We start from the raw sequence: 24,996 nt of genomic DNA on the forward strand, positions 1-24,996 counted from the left end.
ACAATGTACAATCAATCGTGAAATTCAAGCGTACGATTAATCTCTACTCTTTTGTGTCACAGGGCCCTGGTAGCTGTTCGTAAGCAATTTTATGGTGATCGTATCTTAGGAGCTAAATCAACACTAATAAATACTTGGTGTGCAAATTTCTACAAGAAAGGATCACCTGGGGTCCGGCGCAGAAAGAGTTGCAATCAAATGCAACTCTAATAATCAGGCGTAACTTGATCTTCAACCAATAAACAGCACACATTTGGGACTTGCAATTTATTATTTGACTTGCGTATAAACGCAACTCTTTCTGCAACGGGCGCCAGTTGTTCTTAAGTCACTTGTTACCTATGAAGAGCTATATGAAACACCCAGCAGGTGTACATATTAACTTGTCATTGATTGCAATAAGATCCTTAAACAGCCTCATAGTCTTATACAGATACAGGTAAATGCATATCTTAGGACGGATGGGCAAAGTAAGAGCATTAGTTTCAATTCAAAGGAAGCAGTTCTCAAGTATAATGTAACATGAATACTTACGATATCTGGAAACATCATCAAAGGAACACTGCCAAAGGAAAAGGAGAGAAAAATAATGGGGTAGTTTTATTTTCAATTCACAACTCTTATTACATTTTACATTTGCAAGCATTGGCGACAGACCAGAGGATTATCTTTTGTGTTTGGGGGGACGCAACCATAGATATCTATTGTTGCGCCCCCCAAACACAAAAGAAAATCCTCTGCTCCGCCACCAATGTTTACAAGTAACCCTATTAAATTGGGGGGAGGATATCATCCCCTCGACTATTCACACAAGGGGGCCACAGCATTAATTCATGAATTTATTTTTCTTTCACCACTCATGAATCGTTTGAAACCAAATTCGCAACATGAAAATAAAGTGAGAGTGATTTTATTTGTGCAGTCAATACATCATTCCATACCCACTTCTATAAGCAAATAATTATTCATTATGTTCAGTTAAAAAAAGGAATCTATATTACATGTATATATGCATATAGGGGAGTTGCTTGCATATGACATCCCAAATTAAAAGCTTTGAAAATAGTAATACATGTATGATAGATATATACTCTACTGTGCTTCGGTTACTCCTATTGCTAATAAATGAACATCTTCTTCCCTACACAAATGTGTCTTCAATTATGTTTTAGTTAAATTCCTTTCTTATTCCTTGATTTATTTTAACCAATATTTTCCTCAATTTTTCAACTTTCATTAAAACCAACTTATTATGAAGTTGAACTTCCCCAATTATTCTCGCCCACTCACCAGACTCTTCCCGCAAGGCGCCCTGTAGACGACGTGTCTCTTGTAGCTGCTCCCGCCCTGCTTACATAGCTCTCTCACCCAGCCCAGATCCAGGGGTACCAGGAGTGGATTCCGAGTACGATCAACCACTTGAGGCGTTGATCCAAGGCAGAGGGGACTACAAACATGGGGGACTGAGAAACAGGAATATCAAAGAAAATTTAGTTCACTTACGATGGTATCAATTAATTAAAGGAAACCGAACCCCGAGATGAGAAGCAATCTTTTTGGAAAGAGTAAAATGTGAGGAACAATTTAAAAAGAGGTTTCATCAAAAGCAGTTATGAAATAAGCAAGTTATGGACATTTAAAAAGTCTTGTTGTACTTTCTATGAGGATCCTCAAATTGGCAAAGGTGCTCCAAAATGGCTCTACATTTGTTTTTTTACACAATTTTTCAGATTTTCCCCTTTATTTTACATATTTCATATCATCTCCACCTGACCTTGACATAAGTGATGTGAATTATATTCTCCCGTGACATAAGTTGTGCTCAGGAGGCAAGATGCAATTTGAAAGATGAGGAAAATCTGAAAAATGATAAGAATTATGGTTTTGTAAATGTTCCTTCATTATGCACATTTAGTTCAGCACATGGTCCTGCCTTGTACAGATGCAAATCAGGATAATAATTATATTAATCAAAAGCACCAACAGATGCACAGAGACAAAACCATGGAACATCAACCATACTGCCTTTGCCTGAAAGCTTGGGACAAAATAATTCATATTTGATGTATTCTCATATCATACAGGTATACTAACCATATCTAAGTCGCTCCTTCCTCACGAAACGATCTACTCGAGTCTCTGGTTCAAACAGTTTATCCTCTTCATACCGATCTGTATAACAAAACAACAAAATTCATTCCAATGAAAATATATTTGAATTCCGGGATCAAAAGTAGAGAGAACTAACCACATTCTGAACAAAAGCATTTTGAACTTGTTACTACCAATGGCATTTATCTTTATATCTTTTAGAAACATCCCCTTAATTACTTTTTACTCTTTTCAATGCAGCAAGAATGCAACTAAGGCTTGATAATAAAAACTCTGAAAATAATCTAGAATGACCCTTTTCCTGAACGAAAAAGGCATTTTTATTGCCAAAAATATGTTGAAAAATCTAAATTCAAAGTCTGGAAAGTAGCATTCCTGGTAAAAAAGATGGGGGTGAAATCTATTTCACTTGGTCTCCATATCTTTCCTCTGTTCCTTATGTCTGTTTTTCTTCTTTTACTTCTTCTTATACTCACTCCTGCTGCTCTCGTATGAAGTGCTTACAGAGCTGACCAACAATAGGGATTTCTTGATAAAGTAAAATTTCTAGAAGTGATCTGATTCCGAATACAAGTACTTCAATTAGCCGAGTAAATTGCTAACTAATTTATTTAATCAATCATTTCTCTAGATTGAATACTGGCCCATACCTTTCCTTCTTTCCCTATGCTTGTTCTTCTTCTTTTTCTTCTTTTTATGTTCATTCCTGCTGCTCTCGTATGAAGTGCTAACAGAGCTGGCGGACGAAGAAGATTTTTTGGCAAACGAGGGAGCATTTGCAGTCTGCTGTGCACACTGCTGTAGTAGCTGTGAGAAGTGATACGATGATGATGTCATCGAAGGTGATTGTTGATTATTAAGACTTCCCAACATTGCAGGCTTGGGTTGAGGTATCTGTCGTTCTGTTTTTAAAAAAATGTGAAAAAACATAATTTAAAAACAAAGTTTAAAGGTAAAAGAAAGTAGTTGGAGCAAACAATTATTTCATGAGAAAGTCTTTTAAATCAAGGTTAATTGTAACCATATTATTATATATCTACATGTAGATCTGGGGCCCATAACACAAAGCTTAGTAATGATCGTACTCGTAGAACATTTTTCTACGATTGATTCCATTGACTACAATGTACAATCAATCATGAAATCCAAGTGTAAGATCAATCGCTAACCTTTGTGTTATGAGACCCTGGTACGTTATTGTAATCTTATTTTTGTGAAATCATGAAATCTTAGCTTAAATCCGACAATGCTGATGATCACCAACACAGAAAAGCATATGTGGGACGGTGTATTAATATCAAATAATAATTTTCAGGTGTGATTTTGACCAGTGATTTACTTTTTAACATCTCACAAACACATGTAACCATTGGGACTTTGCAGCTCATATTCTTCAAGCCAAATCAACATTAACCTATGCCTTCACGCCAATAACAGGACAAAGTCTGGCATGGCAAATAACTATTGTTATTCAATCATTATTATATATTTTTCTCATCTCATAGGTTTATATGAATGAAATGAATTCCTTGCCCATTAATATAATTACGAAAATGTTTACATCAACAGAGCTACCAAGTCTCACGCATTATGCGTGAGACTCAAGCATTTTGCCTTTTTTTTGGCTCTTGTTCATCCCCTCAAATCTCTGTCTCACGCAACTATCACTGCCTATCCCATATACATTGTACACAATGTCTGTGATCTCACTCAGATTCACAGAAAATCTCACGCATAGCTGGTCTTTGAACTTGGCATCTCTGCATCAAATGATACTGCTATTCACAAACTTAGCTGCTGTATCACTGAAATCCATGACTGGATGAAGGCAAACAAGCTCAAACTCAATGATGCAAAGACTGAATTCTTTGTCTCTGCTTCACCACATCATTTATCATCTGATCTCATGAAGGATGTCAGACTGACAATTAACGAGAAATCTTTCCAGCCTTGTAAGTCTGTTCACAATCTTGGTATAACATTTGAGCCTTCTGCAAATCTCAGCCATCACGTCACCTTGGTCTGCAGAAACGTCAAGTTTCATCTTCGTAACCTCTGGAGAGTGAGACGTTTTATTGACAAGCAAACATGTCATGCTGCTGTCAGGGCTCTTGTTCTTTCCAGACTGGACTACTGCAATAGTCTCTTCAGCGTTCTTAGCAAGAAGGACTTAGACCGACTTCAGAGACTACAGAACTCTGCCGCTAGGCTTGTCTTCTCTGCTCCCCTTCGGACTCGCACAGAACCTCTCCGACTGGAACTCCATTGGTTGCCTGTGAGACAGAGGATAGCCTTCAAAATTTTGCTGCTAGTCTTCAAGTCGCTCAACCACAGAAGCCCGGAGTACATCGATAACATTCTCATTCGTCGTTCTCAAGTCCGTACTACTCGTTCATCTTCGTCAATCTGGCTCACTCAACGCCTTTCCAAGAGACGTGCGGGTGAAACGTCCTTTCCTGTGATTGCTGCAAAACTATGGAATCATCTACCAGCTGCAGTGAAGATGGCCTCCTCTGTTGACCAATTCAAGAAGGCCATTAAATCCCATCTATTCTGCTAAGTGGACAATTAATTGCAAGGACTAGACTGATCATTCCGAGGTGTAGAACAGTTATTTTAGTGGCCAAAACAAATATGGAGTAGTGTGTGTGCAGCGCTTTGTAACCGAAAGGAAAAGGCGCTATATCAAATGACTTTTGGATTGGATTGGAAATGAATCAAAAATGCAATATACAAATTTGACATTTCACAAGAGTATGATATGGAGCATTTACACAATTTAATTTCTCTACACTGTGTATTCTCTTTTCCATACCTGGCAAGATGTGGTCTGAATGAACCTTCGTCATCTCTACGTATGGAAGATTGTGTTTCAGTTGTTCAGGGGTAGGAACGGTGTTGATCCCAGCATTCTTCTTGTCACCCTGTGTCAAGGATATCAAAGACAAAATGAAGAAAAAAAATAGGAATATCATAATAATATACAGTTGTTGTACAGCAAATGTGATTACGATATAACATTCTTCTATAATGGTCAGCGACTATGACTAATTCACTTGGACGTAGTGGCCCAAACTCACAAAGGGTTTTTTTAAAACAATCGGTTGAACCCATGGTTTATGCAGATTTCCTGTTTGAATTACGCTTAATTTAGCTCATATCGGGTGCGCGAATAAAAAAATGTCCAATGTTGATGCACGCTTTTGTTACAAAATCGCCAAATTGACGCCTGTTACCATGGTTTGATATGCTATTTCATTCATGAGTCCACTGTTTGAAGAGTGGACTCATTAATTCAAAACATTGGACTTATGAATACAATAGTGTGGATAACCACGGCAATAGGCGTCAATTTAGCGCACTGCAACAAAAGCATGCATAAGGAGCAGCGGACCGTGACCCGGAGGAGACAAAGCATTGGGGGGCACAGCATTGTTCACAGACAATGCAGTGCCCCCCCATGCTTTGTCTCGTCCGGGTCACGGTCCGCTACTGTGCATAAGCATCGGACATTTTCAATATAAGTGGAAAATAAGCGTAATTTATTCAAGATATCTGCATAAACTATGGGTTCAACCGATCCTTTTAAAAACCACCCTTGTGAATTTCGGCCAAAATCTTTCTAATATAATTGGTTATATACTAGCTTGGCATTGATGCTGCAGAAGCTACTTTGGCAAGTTCTTACCAGAGTTACCTCAACAGAAACGCCCCCTTTAAAATGCATACCAAGTCAAGAAGGGGTTTAAGCCGAGTGGATCCTCTGTAAATCCATTCGGTCTCTGCTCTCCGTGATGGGGTGGCTGCAAACAGCATGTTAGCAAGACTTCCTTGAACCTCCAGTACTCGAGCATTCCACCTGATAAAGAAACCCAAACAGGGAAAAAAGATTAAAAGAAACCAAAACCCAAGAAGAGAAGTAATCTTACCTGAAAGAGTAAAATAAGAGGAACAATCCAAAACTTGTTTCATCACAATCGGTTATCTAATAAGCGAGTTATGGAAGTTTGAAAAATCTTGTTGTACTTTCTATAGGGATCCTCAAATTGGCAAACGTGCTTCAAAATGGCTAATTTTGTGGATAACTCTCCATTTGTTTTGTACACAAATTTTCAGATTTTCCCCATCATCTTTGAAATTGCATCTTGTCTCCTTCTACACATAACATGCCATGGGATAATTTACACCATATTTATCAAGGCCAGGAGGAGATAATGAAATCTTCCTATTATGCCTATATAACATATTATCGGTCCATAATATCCATATTCCCATTTCATCAAAATAATGGGAGTCTTTTTTACGTGTTTAAGCATATTCCTAAGCCATGCATGACACGGAACTGCACTGTATACACTTTACATCACTATATAAAGAGAAATGATTAATTCATCAAGTTCACAAATGACCTGACTTCAAGTACAAATAGGCAAACAGACAAAACTTGCTACAAATAATACCTTTTATAAAATGGGTTCAAGGATGTAGCAAATGGTGAGTGCGTATTCAAGTCACGTGTTCATTCTTTAATTATGCGCAACCTTCCAGTCGTGCATTTTTCGTGCAGCACTGTGCATTTTTTGTGCAGCACTGTGCAATTTTTGTGCAGCATTAGTTCCAATAGCACGTAAAAACTGATACGCGTTCAGTAAAAGAGGCTGGCTAGGATTTTGATGCGCTTACTTAGGCGCGCATAGTAGATACGCATGTGATGTCATAATTGACAGTCTTGTGATGTCTTTGTCTGTGCGATCGTACACAAGTTGGAGGGATTTGAACAAGATTTCCATAAAAAATTCATTTTGCTGACCCATTTTATAAAACAATTAATGCACATTTTAAGATTCATGATGTTAGTGACGATGCGAGCAACTCTCGGGCATTCACAATATTATGCAAAAGCACTCGGCGCAAGCGCCTCTTGCTTTCGCATAATTGTAAATACCCTCGAGTAAGCTGCATCGTCATAACACACTCATAAATGTGCATTAATTGTATAGCATTACATACCAAACATCTGTGAGCCTCTAGGTAGTAATAAGAATAATACCGTCTGCCATTAATTTTCGGGAGATAATACATTAAATTTCCCTCAGAAGACCCATTCAACGCTCGGGCAATATGAGAGTACATGTACCTCGGGAAATACATAGTATCTCCCTCAAAGCCAATCATATTATATGACAATAATCGACTTACCATTTGCCATTCCACTCTGTCATGACTAACTGATCCTTCTTTAGATTGACCATGGCCCGGTCAGGGTATTTATCGAGGTACTCGCGGATGAAATTCCGTGAGAAAATATCTACATCCGCCCAAACACACGCACCTAAAAGACAATTATGAAAGCAAGTACATGTAAATTACATAGTACATTAATACCTGTCTATAACTCTTCAAGCGTTGACCAGTAAATCCCATGTTTGTGGCATTATCTTTGCAGTGAACCCTTCTACATGGTACAATACTTTCTATTATTTAGAAGGCTATAACTTTTATCTGAAAACTTTTTAAGGAGACGTTGTATCGCGAAATTGCAGAGTATTTGGGCTCTCTTGGCAGTATAAATGTATTGGATTACTGATGTAATGATGAAATGAAGCATTATTTGGTCTATTACTGTTTATACTTACATGTTAGACAAAACTTTAGCCCTTTTTATTCTGGTTATTGCATAAATGGCATGATCTTTTTTTTTGTATTCATACCAAACTCATGATAATCTGACAGAACTTGACCATACTATGGTGATAAAGAAAAAAACTAACCACTTACTTGGTCAAAGTATCTCCCATAAAAAAGCAACTCTGTCATATCGGTGCATCAAGTCACAATTTCTAACAATAAACCTGACCATTGTATTGTTCGTGATCGGGATTTTATTGAATTTCTCCTTTCCTTTTTTTCTATGACCACTAAATGCACTCCTTCTATTGTGCGCCATCGTATACGTATAAATGCGTCCGATACTGGCATATATAGATAACTAATCAAATCCAGTTTACTTACTTGAATGGTAGACAATATGGATCTTATCACATGAAAGATACTGAGCATACCCGTCATCAAAAAACACCAAATATCTGAAACAAAAAAGGGTAGAAATCAAAATTCTAACATGCTTTACAAACTGCAGTTTCTAAACCCAGGTCTATTTGGGCTGAAAAATATTAATATCTAGTAGAGTAAATTTCTACAATATGGATTGAAAAATAATCAATTATTATCCTCAATTTGTCAACAGTAGAACCTCAGTATGTTACGATAACAAAAACATTCCTTGCTACTAATTTGAGGAGTAAAACTGATTAATCTAGACCATTAATAATCAAAATTTCCAAATCTACATATAGATTAAAACAAACAAACCTTCCTCTATTTGTCTTCATCGGGACCTCTGCTATAATTCCAGCATACATTCCTTTTGTCTTGGCTCCCTCCTCCACCAGGTAAGAAGCTGAAACAAGTGGAAATTCTTTGTTAGTATCGCCTACATTACACAATTCAATATAGCAGCAGTGCTGACTTTGAAAACAACCAATATGAACTACTATTCAAACTACTATTCAAACTACTATTCAAACAACACCATAAATGGTGTTGTTTGATGTCATCGCTTCAGTACTCTATTGTCATTGTAATTTTTTTTTCATTAAGTTTCTCCATATTGTAATATCTGCATAAATCAAAATAACTGACACAAAATAATAATAGCTGGACTTATATAGCACTATTTTGCCTGAGGATAAAAAACACTGCTATTATTATTACCGCGGTTTAGCTCAAGCTAACATTTTCCCAACGACGCTCAATTCATTCAAGGAATTAATCCTCCCACGATACCATTCACCTCACCTGGGTTGAGTGAAGCACAGTGCGGATAAATTTGTTGCTGAAGGAAAACATGCCATGGCTAGGATTCAAGCCAACAACCCTCTGCTTGAAAGGCGAGAGTCAGAACCACTAACCCACAACAAGCCCACAACCTCAGAGAGAGAAACTCTCTTTCTCAAGAGATAAATACTTACCAACTACCCTTATACCCACGGCAAGGTCTGCTGGTTTGGAAGATGTGATGACAGCCAAAAACTTGCTGGATAACAGCCGTTTGCGTCCATGCTCAAATTTCACTTTATACTTTTTCTGAGGACATCAAATGAAAAAAGAATATCACAAATATCAATAAGAATAATAATAATAACAGTAGCTTAAATCATATAACTTTTTTTTTTCCAGCATTCCGGTGTATTGGCTCAGTTGGTAGAATGTCTGTCTCACTTCAAGCCCCGGCCACTTAACCCTAAATAGACTGGGCTATTTCGATGCCTAAGAAGACTGGGGGGGGGCTGATTCAGCCCCCCCCTATGATCTCGGCCGTCGATCGCGCGATCGTGACGAAAATTGGCACACGCGTTACCCATGGCATTATCTACAAAACTATAACATCAAATTCTGCAAAAAATCTCATGTCTCATTAATTATGCTAATTTATGCGTAAAATCATAAGTTTGCTCTAATTAATAAAATAATGCCCCTGAAATGCTAATTTTTGTTTCACATACTCTAGATAGGCATCTGATCAAATTGATTTTTAAAATATTTCAAAATCACATTTATTTCTTATGTATTCTATTGTTTTCTAAATTTCTTATGTATTTCTTTGTTTTTCGACTTTTTGTTTTTTATTGTTTTTTCAATGGAAATTGTCGGGGACTTTATTTAGACCACAAAAAAGATAAAATTAATTGATTTTAAGCAGTAAAAGGAAAAATAATGATGCATTTGTGAATATTGGCTAAGAACACTATTTGCATTGGATTTGTACACAAATTCACGTTTTTGAGTAATGTTGGGTCTGCATGCACTTACGAAATGTTGCGTAATTTTGGAACCGCGTACCCGGGGGTCACAATTTTGGTCTCAAAAGTTGCGCGAGACTTGAAAGTAAAAAGTCAGCGAGCGACGCGGTCAAAAAATTTCGCGCGGCGGATTTATCGCAAAAAATGTCGAGGGGGGGCTGAATCAGCCCCCCCCCCAGTCTTTTTAGGGTTAAAGGTAAATGCTAGTTTTGGTAACGATATCAAAATGAGTTCTAACAGAATACAATGAAATGACCACCAAAGTGTCTGTTTGTATAAATAAAACTCATGTGCCAAAGGATTTGTGTAATTGCTGAGAAATCAGCAAATAAGCACAGGATTCGGGTAGAGCGTCGGGCCCAACACTCTAAGCAATAATTATACATTGTCCCACATGCGCTTATCTGTGTTGGGGATCTTCGGTGTGAACATTTTTCAGCGTAGATTTCAAGATTTCAAAAAAGTTCAGTTAATGTAACTGTGCCAGATCTAGATCCTCGATGATATGACAATTAAGCCTGGTTTTACAGACTTTCTCATGAAATCAGTGTTTACTGCAAATACTGGAATTTCTCTTTAAAGATGGAAGTTGCTACTACCCTTTGATTAAAGCCTGTGTATAGCTTTGGTAAAGGGTCAATAATTTTTTTGTTTTGTAGTGATCTTTATTATTCATTCAAAAATAAATTTCGTACATACATAATCAAGAAAATATAGAACAAGATAATAATTGCAGCAGTGCAATACACAAATTAAATAACAGTGTAATAAACATAACAGGCAAATTGTTTCAGAACAGAGACATAATCCTAACTCATATAAAATATAACATTTTAACAAGTTATGTATGCAGCTAAAGCAAGTGATAAAGCAAAGACGAAACTACGCGAATTAAAAGAATGAATATATATATATATATGAGTTTCTCCCATCCCATGAGCCCCCCCCCCCCCCCTTAGACCCCATGCTGAACACACCAACAACAAACTAGTAGACAGGAATTAGAAATAAGGAAAAAAAAAGAGAAAAAAAAGGAACCATTAACAAAAGGAAAAAAAACAAACAAACAAGCATAAGACAGGAACAGTTAGGAAAAAAAAGACGAACCAATAACAGACAAGACAGAGGTCAGTTTACAGTGACAGTGATCGATCGATTCCATGCACGGGCAGACGAGGGGCACCCCTCCCTTCCCCATCCTTTTTATTTTGGTTAATGTTTAAAACCTTCAAATATTCCCATTTTTTATAGTGTCGCGTTAACGTATTACGCTCTAGTGCAATCTTCTTTTCTTCTTCTTTGCTAATAAGTAACTTTTCCTTTATCTCTTCAGGAGTTGGTGGTTTACCCTTCCCTCTCCCTTGATATATTAAGTATTTGATTAGCAAAATGATATGATTAAGTAATTGTATGTTTTCGGTTGTTTCCTCGAGACCAATATGGATTTCCATCCAGCTTAGTTTTTTGAGAATTGGAAGGCTAAACAACTTACTACTCCGTTCCCACAAACCCCCTACTTTTTCACATTAAAAAAATAAATGCTTATATGTTTCTTCGTATTTGCTACAGAAAGAACATTTGTCACTTGCTATAAAATGAAACCTGTGTAAGTGATGATTCAGAAAGATGATATTGTATAACATTTTAAATTGAAATTCTCTCAATTTGTTATCCAACGTACTAAATCTAGGACGATAAAATGTTTTCTCAATTTCTTTATTTGACAGATTATATAATAATGCTAAGTTATGAAAACTAACTGGTTGTTCAGCAATTTGTTTTATACACTCTCTATATAGATTTTTGGAAGTAACCGAGTCGAATTGAATTTTTTTCTCATGAAAGACAAATTCAATATTCAAGCCGTCCACTGAAGTATTCCTTCTTAATCTGTCTTTCCATTCTCTGGGGGTATGTGCAAATATTTCTTGAATAACTGATACTTCCTCCTCTTCCAATCCCATACATCTGAAATAATTGTCCGGCTTAAGTGCCCCCTTAACATCTGTAATGTGATGGAATTTAAAGATATTTTTAAGAAATAGATTTTCATGAAAAAAAGTTTTTCCTTTATTCTGAATACTTATTATTAAAGAAAATTTCATTTCTTTTACTATTTGTATCGTTTTTAATAAAAATATTCATATCAGACCAAATACATAACATTTCTCGGTAATATTTTGGTAATTTAACATCGACCATATCAGGGGAAAAATTGCAGTAAAATATCAAAATACCACCAAATGTTCTCAGGAGAAATTTAAAATATCTTTTCCATTTCGCTCTCTGGTCACCAGTAACTAACCTTTTAATCCACATCACTCTTTGTACCATTATAAATAGTTTGAAATTGAGCATTTTTAGCCCACCTTGCCTGTAATCCAGATATAAAGTGTTTCTTTTTATTTTGTCTTTCCCCCGCCATAAAAAGTCAAAACATGTATCGTCAATTTCTTTGAAAACCCAGTCTGGAACTGGAGATAGGGAGCTCACATAAGTCAATTTGGAAAACGCATATGTTTTAAGCAAATGAATTTTTCCTATCAAAGTGAGATCTCGTTGTTTCCACCAATTTAATAACTTTTTAATTTTGCTCAAAATTTCTTTGAAATTCATTTCTTCCGCCACATCAGGATTGAGTGAAAAGTAAATACCCAGTATTTTCACAATATCAACTCTTTTACCGAATGGAAAGCTGTTCCCTGATGGAACAGGAGGCCCTAGAGGCAAAATGAAAGTTTTATTTTTATTAATTTTCAGTCCGGATATTTTCTTGAACTTCTCAAGGATTATGTCTAATCTATCTATAGAATCTAAATCTTACACGAATAATGTCATGTCATCAGCATAAAGAACCTGCTTAATTTCTGTATCACCAAAGCAAATACCCCTTACTGAATTATCGTTTCAAATAGAGTGAGTTAAACACTCTATACACAATATAAAAAGATATGGGGACAGGGGGTCCCCCTGCCTTAGCCCCCGCTCAACATCGAAATAACCAGTTGATCTCCCTCCATTGAAAACGCAGCACAGTGTGTTAGTATAAATTACTTTGACCCAATTCCTAAACATCGTTCCAAAACCGAATGAACAAAGTGCCTTTTGAAGAAAAGCGTGTGAAATTGAATCGAAAGCCTTTTCAAAATCGATTGCTAATAAATAACCCGGTTTATTAAAATGTGAGGTATGAAATATCATGTCATTAATTAATCTTACTGCTTCACCAATATTTCTGTCATTTAAATACCCTACCTGGTCAACTGAAACAATGTTACTAAGAATCGCTTTTATTCGTTTAGAAAGTATCTTAGTGAGAATTTTATAATCTACATTGAGAAGTGAAATGGGTCTGTAATTGCTAATGACTGTAGGGTCTTTATCCCCCTTGTGTATTAGTGTAATTACTGCTTGCCTCTGAGAGGGCGATAATTCTTTATGTATCAAACTATCATTAAGCGCGTTAATAACCAAATCTCCTACAACATGCCAAAATGTAATGTAAAACTCGACGCTCAGTCCATCATTCCCCGGAGATTTATTAAGTTGCATTTCTTTTAAGATTTCAATACAATCACCTTGGTTTATTTTTCCTTCACAGTGATTACTCTGATTTTTTGTTAGTTTGGGTAGGCTATTGGGAAAAAACGTATTATCGTCGCATAATCCCGCCTCAGATTTAGCGTATAATGATGAATAAAACTTTCGAATTTCATTCAAAATATTAATTTCATCACTAATTGTAGTTTCATTCACCTTAAGTTTTTTAATTACGCATTTTTTCCCATTAGAATCTGTCAATTGTTTAAAATATGCGGTTTCCCTTTCCCCACTTTCAAACCACGGCGCTCGAGATCTGATTTTTATACCTTCATTAACATAAGTATAAATTGCTTTTACTTCATTTCTTTTCCTGGTTAACATGTCAATTGAATCATTATTTTTATTACTTGGTCTTTGTTGCAGTTCTTCTTCTAATTTTACAATTTCCTTTTCCAACTTTGTAATCTTTTCTCTTCTATCTTTTGCCTTTTTCTTTGAGTACTTCCTAGTAAAACTTCGGATTTCCATTTTAACATAATCCCATAAAATTCTGCTGTCTATAATTTCTGTTAATAACATCTGTTTCAAACGAATAATTTCCTCCTTCATACTTTTAACATATTCTTCGTCCTTACATAAACTGTTATTAAATTTCCAATAACCAGTCTTAATCGTTGGTTTGACCATATGATTAAAATTAATATTGAGTTCTATTGCTGAGTGATCAGGTGATAATGAAGGTATTATTTTACAATTCAACACTTTCTCTTCTAAAATATCTGAAACCACCCAGTAATCTAATCGACTTTGCATATACGGATTTCCTTGATGATAGGTATATTGTTTCTTGGCATCATTTTTAACACGCCATATATCTAAGGCCTTATAATCAATAAGAAAATGTTCAAACATTGAACTAAGTTTAGATTGCTTCTTGTTTACATTTTTTCCATCATAATCTAAATAAATATCCCTAACCATATTGAAGTCACCTCCTATAATAAAAGGTTTATTTTGGAACTCCTTTCTTCCTAAAATCTTAATAATAGAATCCAAAAACTCAAGTTGCTCGTGCTCTTTACTACTTACAGGGAAATAAACATTTCCCAATATTACTTCCTGATTTTGCAAAGATCCAATAATAAAAATGTATCTACCTCCTGTATCTATGATTGTATGTTTTATTGAGATATCAAGCCCTTTATCTACTAAAATCATAACGCCTTTACCGTGGTTTGTACCGTGACTAAAAATACAAAAGCCATCCCACATGGAACTCCAATTACTAACAACATCTTGAGTGCTAAAAGTTTCCTGGAGAAAAATAATATGGCCTTTTTTATCCTTACACCATTTAAATATATTTTGCCTCTTATGATGTTCTCGGATTCCCTTAACATTTAAGGATATGAAATTGCAGATTAAAGGATTAAACACAGGGGTATGGAAAAGATAATAGATCGTGGGATGAGAAGAGGAAGAGCGCTGCACCCATGCCTGCCCAGCCTACATGTAAATCTGATCATGATCAAAATGCCACTGCCAACTGACCCTGAAAGGAAAAAGGGAACGAAAAACAAAGTGCACATAAAACTAACATCAACAAGCAAGACGATTAAGGGGGATCTTCCTATAAAGGAAGTGTCTAAAACAAAAACCCTCTTACATGTCTTAGACATCTTCATGATGTCTCGCCACCCCCTCTCCCTAACTTAAAGGTCAAGTCCACCCCAGAAAAATGTTGATTCTAATCAACAGAGAAAAATCAGACAAGTACAGCGCTGAAGACCCCACCCAAATCGGATGCAAAATAAGAAAGCTATGACACCTCAAAGTTTCGCCCATTTTTCAACAAAATAGTTATATGAACGAGCCAGCCACATCCAAATGAGAGAGCCGATGACGTCACCCACCCACCATCTCCCCCGTCATCTATTGCTCGAACTATACAATACCTCAATCTTTACGAATCCGACGACCAGGACCCCCCCCCCCCCCCCCCCCCCGCCTGAAGCACAAAATGCCAAAACAATGGAAATCCACGCGCCCAGGGAGGAACGAAACCCCACCCCACACGACAATGACGTGAAAATCAAACCATTTCACATCTCAAACAACAAAAAACAAAAGAAATAGCGAGTGAGTGACACCACCGACTCTCCCACCCGGACGCAACTGGCTCGCCCATACAACTACATAAGCAAAATTCTAAAATGTCACAACCCTCCCACCCCACCCTGATGAAATCTCCAGCGCTGTGCCCGCTGAACCTCTCTCTTTTTTATCCAAATCAAGTCCTTGTTGGGGTGGACCTGTCCCTTAAGATTGATTTCGAAGGTAAGTCAGTAATGAGCAAAGGAGAATAAAGAGAGAAAAAAAAAAACAATGAAGACTACAATCACTACATTATGCTGAGGAAATTGCCTCTCGACTATATTCATGCCCTAAATACCGGCGACCCACATACTATGAAATGGATTAAAAGTTCAATGTTTATCCAATTGATTTGCACCTTACATTCTTTTGAAAACCTTCTCCTTTAAGACCGAAAAGGATAATACAAAAGGACCACTATTGAAACCTTAAACCTTTTCGAAATTTGCATCAGGATACATTCACTCTAATTCATTTTGATTTTAAAAGAGTATATAAGATCCCACCAACGATTCAATTAAGATTTTCCAAACCATGATCAGTAAGGTTATGTAAACATGGTTACCTATTATCTAATCAAATATACCACCGAATCTCTAAGCAGACATTGCATTTATCTGTTTTAAAAGAAAAGGTGTGGGAAGAGAAAAGGAATCTTCGTATACTTGTTTCGAATAAATTAACACAAGCTTGACGAGATTCTCCCCCCACCTCATTTGCATTATGTTTTTAACAATCTATTGAATACACGTGAGACGTGCTATAACCCTCTTTACAAGACTTATTGTGTTTTGTCTCTGAAATATTTGCTTTTCATTCCTTTTCATTCTAATGTCTATTAAAATACCAGTGGATTCACTAATTCCCATTACAATCGAGTTAATGTGGCCACCCGACCATATATCATTATTTCTTATAATTATAATACCCTGTCGGATTATATTGAACATGCTGAATCTTTCGTCTTAAACATTTACAAAGAATAAAGGAAATTGCAGTCGTTCTTAAATAACATTAACAAGAATAAACAGTCGTGTAAAAGAACATACCAGAGGACTATTGTTTGAACTATACGACGCCTTTAAAGTATTAGCGTCTTATTAACATTCTTTCCAGACGTCCAGTCCAAAATTCTAAAATCTGAATAATGTTTCTTTAAGTAAGCACAAGTTGAATTTTCCAAATCAACAGAATGGAATTTACACATTTCACCGTCACTCTGACTATTGGATCTTTCCTCTAAAATATGCATCTCATTCGCACAACATATCTGGCAGAAAAGGAAAGAGGGGGAGGGAGAAGAAAGAAAGGAGTCATACTGTAGCACTTGACATTAACAATTATATACTCCAGCGATTCCTCCTTCCATTCCTCTCCCCACCCTATCAAAATATTTTCTACCAATTACGTTGATTACATAGAATAATCAAACCTATACTCTGTAGTTAAAAGAACAAGATTCCTCGAATTGTATCATCTCTTTTTCCTATGACCTTTAGAATTCATTCTTTTGAACTGGGTGTGTCCATATTCATTTGAAACGTGTAAATGTGATAAGGTCATTGCATTGATATCAAACTACATGGTATTAACATACACATAGGTTATTGCTGTATCAGAGGCGTTTTTTCAAATAAACAAAATATGCAAATGACCCGCAACCTCTTATCAACTACAATCTATAATTGACCTATAGTTTCGAATATAGTGTTAGAATTCCACAAGTCTGTCTTTAATTGATGATAAATACCATGCAGTTCGATATCAATGACTATACGCTGCAATTAAAAAAGAACAAGATTCCTCTTGAGTTGTTTCATCTCTTTTTTTTTCCTATGACCTATAGAATTCATTCTTTTGAACTATAGATGTGTCCATATATATGCTTCATTTGAAACATGTGAATGTGATGAGATCATTGATATCAAACTACATGATATTAACATAAACATAGGTTATTGCTGTATCAGAGGCGTTTCTTCAAATAAATAACAAAATATGCGAATCACCCGCAACCTCTTATCAACTACAATCTATGATTGACCTAGTTTCTTTTGTTATTTATCAACGAATGTAGTATTAGAATTCCACAAATCTGTCTTTAATTGCTGATAAATACTATGCAGTTCGATATCAATGACTTTACGCTGCAAAAAAAAAGAACAAGAACAAGATTCCTCTTGAGTTGTTTCATCTCTTTTTTTTCTATGACCTGTGTCCATATATACGCTTCATTTGAAACATGTGAATGTGATGAGGTCATTGATATCAAACTACATTGTGTTAACATACATATAGGTTATTGCTGTATCAGAGGCGCTTCTTCAAAAAAAAAAAAAAAAAATAACAAGATATGCAAATCACCCGCAACCTTATCAACTATGATTCTATAATTGACCTAGTTTGTTTTGTTATTTATCAACGAATGTATTATTAGAATTACACAAATCTGTCTTCAATTGCTGATGCATTACATGCAGTTGAGTGTCAACATAAATGACATAAGTCATATTCCATCAAAGTAGATAATCTGAAACAGAATTAATATATTTCATATTTTACACAAAAGTGTCGTCTCTCGTATCAGGTATGACCTGATAAGCGGAAAGACCCCCACAAATTTTGGGAATGAGTTTTTCTTCATTTCTCTCCTTTATTTTTTACATGTACTTCCTATTACTTTTTCATTTTACTCAAAATCACGAGTCAATATTTTATAAAAGTATCAAAAATCGAAATCGTCATCAATGGCATTTTCCATTCCTCTCATACTTTATTCCCACTACACACGTATCATTACGATCAAATAAACTTTAGATGAAGGTTTTCTATTCATTATTTTTCAACCTTAACCTAGTTTGAAATAAACAACAAAATTCCAATCAGTTACAATCCGTCGTCTTAAAAAAAAAAGAAAAAAAAGAAAAAAACCTTTATAAATCAATAACCTTTCCTATGTGTGTGTGTTTAAAATATAAGCTTAAGCTTCAGTTTGTTTGTAGGTTTAAATGAAGAAAAAGGGCTTCATCCAGCTTGAATAACCTGCCTTACATGCATGTATGACCTAAACTGATCTATTAATGATTATGTATGAAACAAAATGGATCATATATTTCATATTTTCTTCAACTCTTTTTAAAGGCATGACTTGATGAAAAAAAAAAAACACCACACCCACATATACACAGAGGAATGTGTCTCCATGCTAATAAATAAATTTCTTGAAAGTCATTACATCGACCAATATCGATCAAGAAATTTAAACTTCAAATTCTTCTTCTCTGTCCATTCTTGTCCTCTAAATATGTTCGTTATTTTTCCGAATAACGTACAAACAACAAAATTCCATCCGATGTGGTATGATCAATTATAACTGACATGAACTTCAATTTTCCTATCATTTCTATCTATTTACAAGAACCAAAGAATGTGTCAAAATTATCCTCCAGGCTGTTTCTTGTTGTATTAAAAAAAAAACTACTTCCTATTTATATATATGTATATTTACGATTCTTTGACGTTTTCTCCTCCTCCGGCTCCTCCTGCCAGATATCCCTCATGTGCAGCGCCGCCGCTTTCCATTCCTTCGATGCCGTCTTGATCTTCGGTCGGACCCTCGTCACTCCTTGCCCATATCTTTCTCGATGTAAACGGTGCACTGTCACCTGCTTTCCCTCGTTGTATTCCTCCATTCCGCTCCAACCTAACTCCTGCCTGATCCCGATGTATCTGCAGGGAGGAGTTATTCATTCCTGCTCCACTCTGTTTCCCCCATATTCCGATGAGCTCATCTTGGTTCTCCCGTGGGATCCATTTTCCAGCGACGAAGAGTTTAGTCGGCTCTGCCCGTGAGAAATAAGCAAGCTTCCCTGCGTTCCGTGCCGCTTTCAAGGCCGGTGCCTGCGCTTTCCTTTCATCTCGAATTCGTTTGGGTAGATCTGGTGCAATGTACATCTTACTCCCCTTTAACAATTTGGCATTCTTTTCTATCGCCAACTTGTCTTCAAATCTAAGGAACCTTGCTTTGATGGGGCGTGGTCTGTGTATAGCTTGCACCGATGAACTCGTTGATATTCAATTTCTTTAACAAAATCTTCTCTCAATTTCAGTTTCTCGACGAGAAATCTGTTCAAAGTTTCCTTCGTATTCTCGTCACCCTCTCCACTTTCTGGGATTCCCAAAAAGACTAGGTTCTCTCGCGATATGTAAGCGGAAAGTCTATCAATTTCAGCTTCAAGTTTTTTCGCCTTCATATCACTTTGCTCTTGTAGATTCCTCAGTTTCACTTTCAAATCATCCATTTCTTTTGCTTGAAAATTTAGCGATGCCACCAATTCCTCCATTCTATGTTCAAGTCTTGTATTCTGTACAGTTATTTGGCGTTCCAACGATGACAACCTTTCACTAATTTTTCCAAAATAGTCGTCAAGATATGACTTCATTTCCGATGACACGCCCAAGTTGGCATCAGGGCTGGACGGGGTAGACGGGGTAGCCGACGGCCTAGGCCGCTTAGCTCCGGATTGTCTCGTTGATGCGTGTTGTAATAATTTGTAATAATGTGATTGATATTCGAATATCATCTAATATGACAGTCTTACTGAAGCGTAGAGACCGTTAGATATTTTTCCAACTGCACTTCTCTGAGAAAATTTCAAATATTCAAATACTTGATATACAGTGCGTATCAAAAAAAAGTTTACACTTTGAAAAAATCCTGTAAAATTATACATTTGTAATATCCTGAAGATTGTTCCACATTTTAACACTGGAACAGGTCCATTAAAGTAAATGACGATATAATTGTCGAAAAATATTTCCGCTTGAGTGAGCACCACTTACTTTTGAAAAGTTAGTGAAAAATGATTTGCGCAGAAATTTGAAATAGTTATGCGAATAAAAGTAGACCTTAATCATGAAGAACACATGGAATTTAGCTAGTAAAATTGATTTGAAGAAATCTTCTACATTGTTTGACTTGTTTCCTTGCCCCAAAACACTTCGAAGAGTGCATTTCGCCCCACCCCACTTCCCCACAAACCGAGGCCATCGTGACGATATTTGCTTTACATTGAGCTGTGATTTGCATGGAATGGCTTAAGCTTGATTTTCATTTTGTTAATCATTGCTAAGCTTGGGAAAAGTGTGGAGAAACAAGTATTAAATGAAGAATGAAATGTAAACCAACTTTCAATGATAAAAACTGAGTAAAAAATGCTGGAGATGTCTGATATAAACTTATGTTCAGATTCAGTTATGTCCTCAGATCCAGCTGGCAGAAATAGGGAAAAGGTTGTGCTTATTAAGTGTTGAAATTTCAATTTGGGTGGCAAAATTGTCACAAAATGCTTGAATTTATCCGTTTTATTCCAATTGACTAAAAGTGCAAGGGAAATGCATGATAAATCTTTCGTAGTGTAAGTTTGGTTTCGCCCTTTCCCCTTGACACAGCATGAAAACGAGCATTTCTGCGCAAACAGATTTCTGCGCGCTTTACAGAAATGGACAGTGCTCACTCAAGTGTAACATTCTGACAAAACTTTTACTTTCATTGGATAGATGAGACCCAAACCCAAGATTATATGTGAAAAAATTACCCGCATGTTGTATATTTTTTAATTCCCAGGGCTTTTTCAAAGTGTAAACTTTTCTTTGATACGCACTGTATAGCGCCCTCTCTCGGTGATGCTTGTTTTAAATTTAAAAAATGGGCATTCAATCACTTATCTTATAAATTTAGTGATTAGATATCCAAAAGTTACAGACAAATAACATATCTTGAAAGTTTCAGCCCATTCCATGATTTGGAATAGGATTTAATTGAAAGACAAAAACACACCAGATATTTTAATTTGATCGGGTGACCCGATAAAGTTAAATTTCCATGTAAAATCCCAAAATTTATCCTGTAAAACACATTTTCATTTCATATCCTCCACATCATAACTGTTATAGGGCATATCCATTCGTATTAGCTTGCAATGAATTGGAATAGTGATAGGTGCATTTTGGTGGATTTACCAAAACTATACACAAGCTTTAAACAAATAAATAAATAATAAAAGTAATAACAATGCAGAACTTCTATACAAGTTTACTATTAGCCAATCGGATTGATGGATTTCAGAAGCTTTTAACGATTTTCAAAAATTTTATTCTTAAAAACAAGTTTTATTAAAGGGGAAGTTCACCCTGAAGAAAACTTTCTTGTAAAAATAGCATAAGAATAGTAAAAAATATTGGTGAAGGTTTGAGGAAAATCCGTTAAAAAGTAAGAAAGTCATTAGAGTTCAAAGTTTTGGATTTGTGACGTCATAAACGAGCAGCTGTCCCATGTGTTATGTAATATAAAATGCATGAATTTCAAATTTTGTATGGTTCCTGATGACTTAATTTAGTTTTCTTTTCATGATCGGGTGTGAAAACGATTTGCCTATTGATATACAAAAGTTACAGTCAAAAAACCTTTTTCAATTTTCTGAGAAAATGACATTTTATTGATTTTTTACCATTCGCTATGTAGGAATGCTGCTCGCATATGACGTCACAAATCAAATAATTGAAATTCTAATAACTTTTTAATTATTTGATGAATTTTTCTCAAACCTTTGGCAATATTTTTCATTAATTTTTCTGCTATTTTTACAATAAACTTTTTGTCAGGGTGAACTTCCCCTTTAATTTAGGCAAATAAAAACATTCCCTGACTTATCCCAAGACTGGATAAAAAGTAAAGTAATTTTAAGTGATTCACTGATTGGTCTGGGAATCCTCAATGTACAGAGAAACTTCCTTTATGGTGTACAGGAGGTCCTGGTGGGTGTTTCATAAAGCTGTTTGTAAGTTAAGAGCGACTTTAAGAACGACCGGTGATCCTTTCTTGTGGAAAATGGTATATACATTGGCGATGGTTTAGCGCGTAAGAAAGGTTCACCAGTCGTTCTTGAAGTTGCTCTTATCTTACGAACAGCTTTATGAAACGGCCCCCTGGATGTGAGGGAGTAGCAAAAAGCCATTGCCCTATCTAAGCCCCTCCCTGTATTAGCATTTATCCCACGAGTCCATGAAAAAAATCTAATGAAGAGAGAATTTCACTAAATCCTTTATACTCTATGGGAGGTCATGGATGTAAGGGAGTAGCAAAAAGGAATAGGCTAATCTCAGCTCCTCCCTGTATTAGCATTTATCCCACGGGTCCATGAAAAAAAAAATAATGAAGAGAGAATTTCACTAATTCTTTATAGTGTATGGGAGGTCCTGGATGTAAGGAAGTAGCAAAAAAGCATTGGCCTATCTCAGCCCTTCCCTGTATCAGCACTTACATGTATCACTATGAGTCCATGCAAAAGCACAATGAAGAGAGGATCTTACCATTCCTTTATGATGTATAGGAGGTCCAATGAGTATGCCCTGATACCAGAAACTCTCTTCCCCTTTGGCCAACACCTTCTTGCCTTCAACAAGCCCTGGCAACCTGTATAACAATCAAAATATTTTGACGCATGTCACGTACATGTACTTGAATGTACACACATGTAACACTTGGGCTTGTGGACCCTTCCCATCTATATCTCCGGGGGGGGGGGGGGGGGGGGGGGGGGGGGGGGGGGGGGGGGGTCCACTTCCATTCACGAGTGGATACCATGCGCTACCATGAGATCTCAAAAAGCACCCTAAACACGTATTTTCCATATTCTGAAAATGCACCCCTTAACAAGTATTGGCATGTGAAGCCCTACCCTTAACAAGTATTGGAAAGAAAACAACACTATTGGCAATATTCCCTGAATTGAACCCCTAAACAAGTACAGCGATATTTCAATGTTATGTGACGGACGTCGGTTTTACCTTTACCTAACGTACATACATCATTCGGTTTAGTACAACCCATCTCGCGCAAATCGTACTCTTAACACGTATGGTTGACTCCTTAGCAAATTTAACCCTAAACACATAGCTTTCCTAGCAAAATATTTTATTTTAGTGCTTTTGACACCCTTATTTCGTTACATACGCAATGTGCCATATCTTGAAAAAGACATCCTTTTTACGTGTTTTTTGGATGCGCATGGAATCCACTCGTCAATGTAAGTGCCCCCCCCCCCTCCCCCAGGATCTCTATACAGCAGCCACTTGCCTAGAATTATCACTAAATTCACATTTATGTAAGACCCTTAAGTACTTACGTTGCTTCATCATCTCCAAACATCATTTCTTCTCCTTCCATCAGATGAGCATCATAGTCAGCCCCATGGATCAGTTGAACTCCTTGACGAACCTTTCCAGGACTTCCATCTTGTCCAGGAATGGCCGATGGTGCTCTGGCCATAGCTTTGACGGGGGTACTCTTCTTGGCAGCAGAGGTTGCTGGAGTGCTACTCACCATCACGATGTCATCGTCATCATCAACGATCTCCACAACCTCGGAAGAAGTCTTGGAAGGTTCTGCAGGTCCTGGAGGACGTTTTCCTGCAGGAGCAGAAGGGGTTCCTTGAGCCTTGCCATGTGGCAAAACCTGAAGGACCTGTGATGATGGCTGCATCAGCTGATTCTGTTGTCCATCTTGGATCTTCAAGACAACTTGGCCATTGAGGGGTACCCCTTGAGGATTCTGCAAGAGCAAAGTCTTTACGCTCTTTACCTCCTGACCAGCTGCATTCTTAGCAGTGGTCAGCATGAGGAAACGCAATGGCGCGTTGGACTGTTGTGCGTTTGGCAAGTTCTTCGGCCGAGGAAGCATGGATGCTGGTATAACTATAGTGCTTGTGTTCCCGTCTTGTTGAACCTTGGCAACAGTGGTTCTACCGGGAGTGCTTCCTGCACTTTCAACCGTTACAGTCTGGGTCATGACAGGTGCTGTCGTGGAGGATGTTCTCGATGCTAAGGTGACAGGGGACACACTAGCTGCCTTCGGGGACTCCTGAGTACTTGGTAATGATGATGATGATTGAGGTGTTATCGTGTTGAGTTTGGAGACGGGTGTGGCTTTCTGTGGTGAAGTACGTGGCGGTGTTGCTGTCTTTCCTACAGTCTCCTTGTCCATGGGTCCTATGAGAAATGCAGAAATCAAAAGCTTCAAAAGAATTATTCAACCTACAATTATCACAGAGTTTTTGTTTGCTTTTTTATTAATTTCTGTAAGTAAAATAACAAATACAAAATACATACCTATAAAAAGGAAATGATAAAGGTCAAGGTTAAAATACAGTAAGAAATGGTAAGGATAAAAAAAGTGAAATAAACAGCTGGTAGCTATAGCTGCTGGTTTTGCATGGAGAGTTACATAGTAAGTACACAAAACATCATGCATGAGAATAATGGGATT

At 36.7% G+C, this 24,996-nt stretch overlaps 1 protein-coding gene across 3 annotated transcripts in view; it reads right to left on the bottom strand.

Annotated features, from left to right (window-relative positions):
- Positions 1–24,996, bottom strand: part of LOC121421092 (histone-lysine N-methyltransferase eggless-like) — a 76,220-nt gene that overhangs the window by 24,585 nt on the left and 26,639 nt on the right. For all 3 annotated transcript variants that reach the window (XM_041615707.1, XM_041615708.1, XM_041615706.1), the window contains exons 5-16: positions 23,858–24,719; positions 23,043–23,145; positions 9,144–9,258; positions 8,485–8,572; positions 8,125–8,198; positions 7,312–7,444; positions 5,842–5,971; positions 4,928–5,036; positions 2,763–3,014; positions 2,095–2,172; positions 1,291–1,463; positions 535–562 (exon numbers count right to left, since the gene is read on the bottom strand). In XM_041615707.1, coding sequence (XP_041471641.1) covers positions 535–562; positions 1,291–1,463; positions 2,095–2,172; positions 2,763–3,014; positions 4,928–5,036; positions 5,842–5,971; positions 7,312–7,444; positions 8,125–8,198; positions 8,485–8,572; positions 9,144–9,258; positions 23,043–23,145; positions 23,858–24,719 — 2,145 coding nt within the window. The remainder of the gene's footprint in view (positions 1–534; positions 563–1,290; positions 1,464–2,094; positions 2,173–2,762; positions 3,015–4,927; positions 5,037–5,841; positions 5,972–7,311; positions 7,445–8,124; positions 8,199–8,484; positions 8,573–9,143; positions 9,259–23,042; positions 23,146–23,857; positions 24,720–24,996) is intronic.

This window comes from Lytechinus variegatus, chromosome 9 (genome assembly GCF_018143015.1).
Source record: "Lytechinus variegatus isolate NC3 chromosome 9, Lvar_3.0, whole genome shotgun sequence".
Taxonomy (NCBI): Eukaryota; Metazoa; Echinodermata; class Echinoidea; order Temnopleuroida; family Toxopneustidae; genus Lytechinus; species Lytechinus variegatus.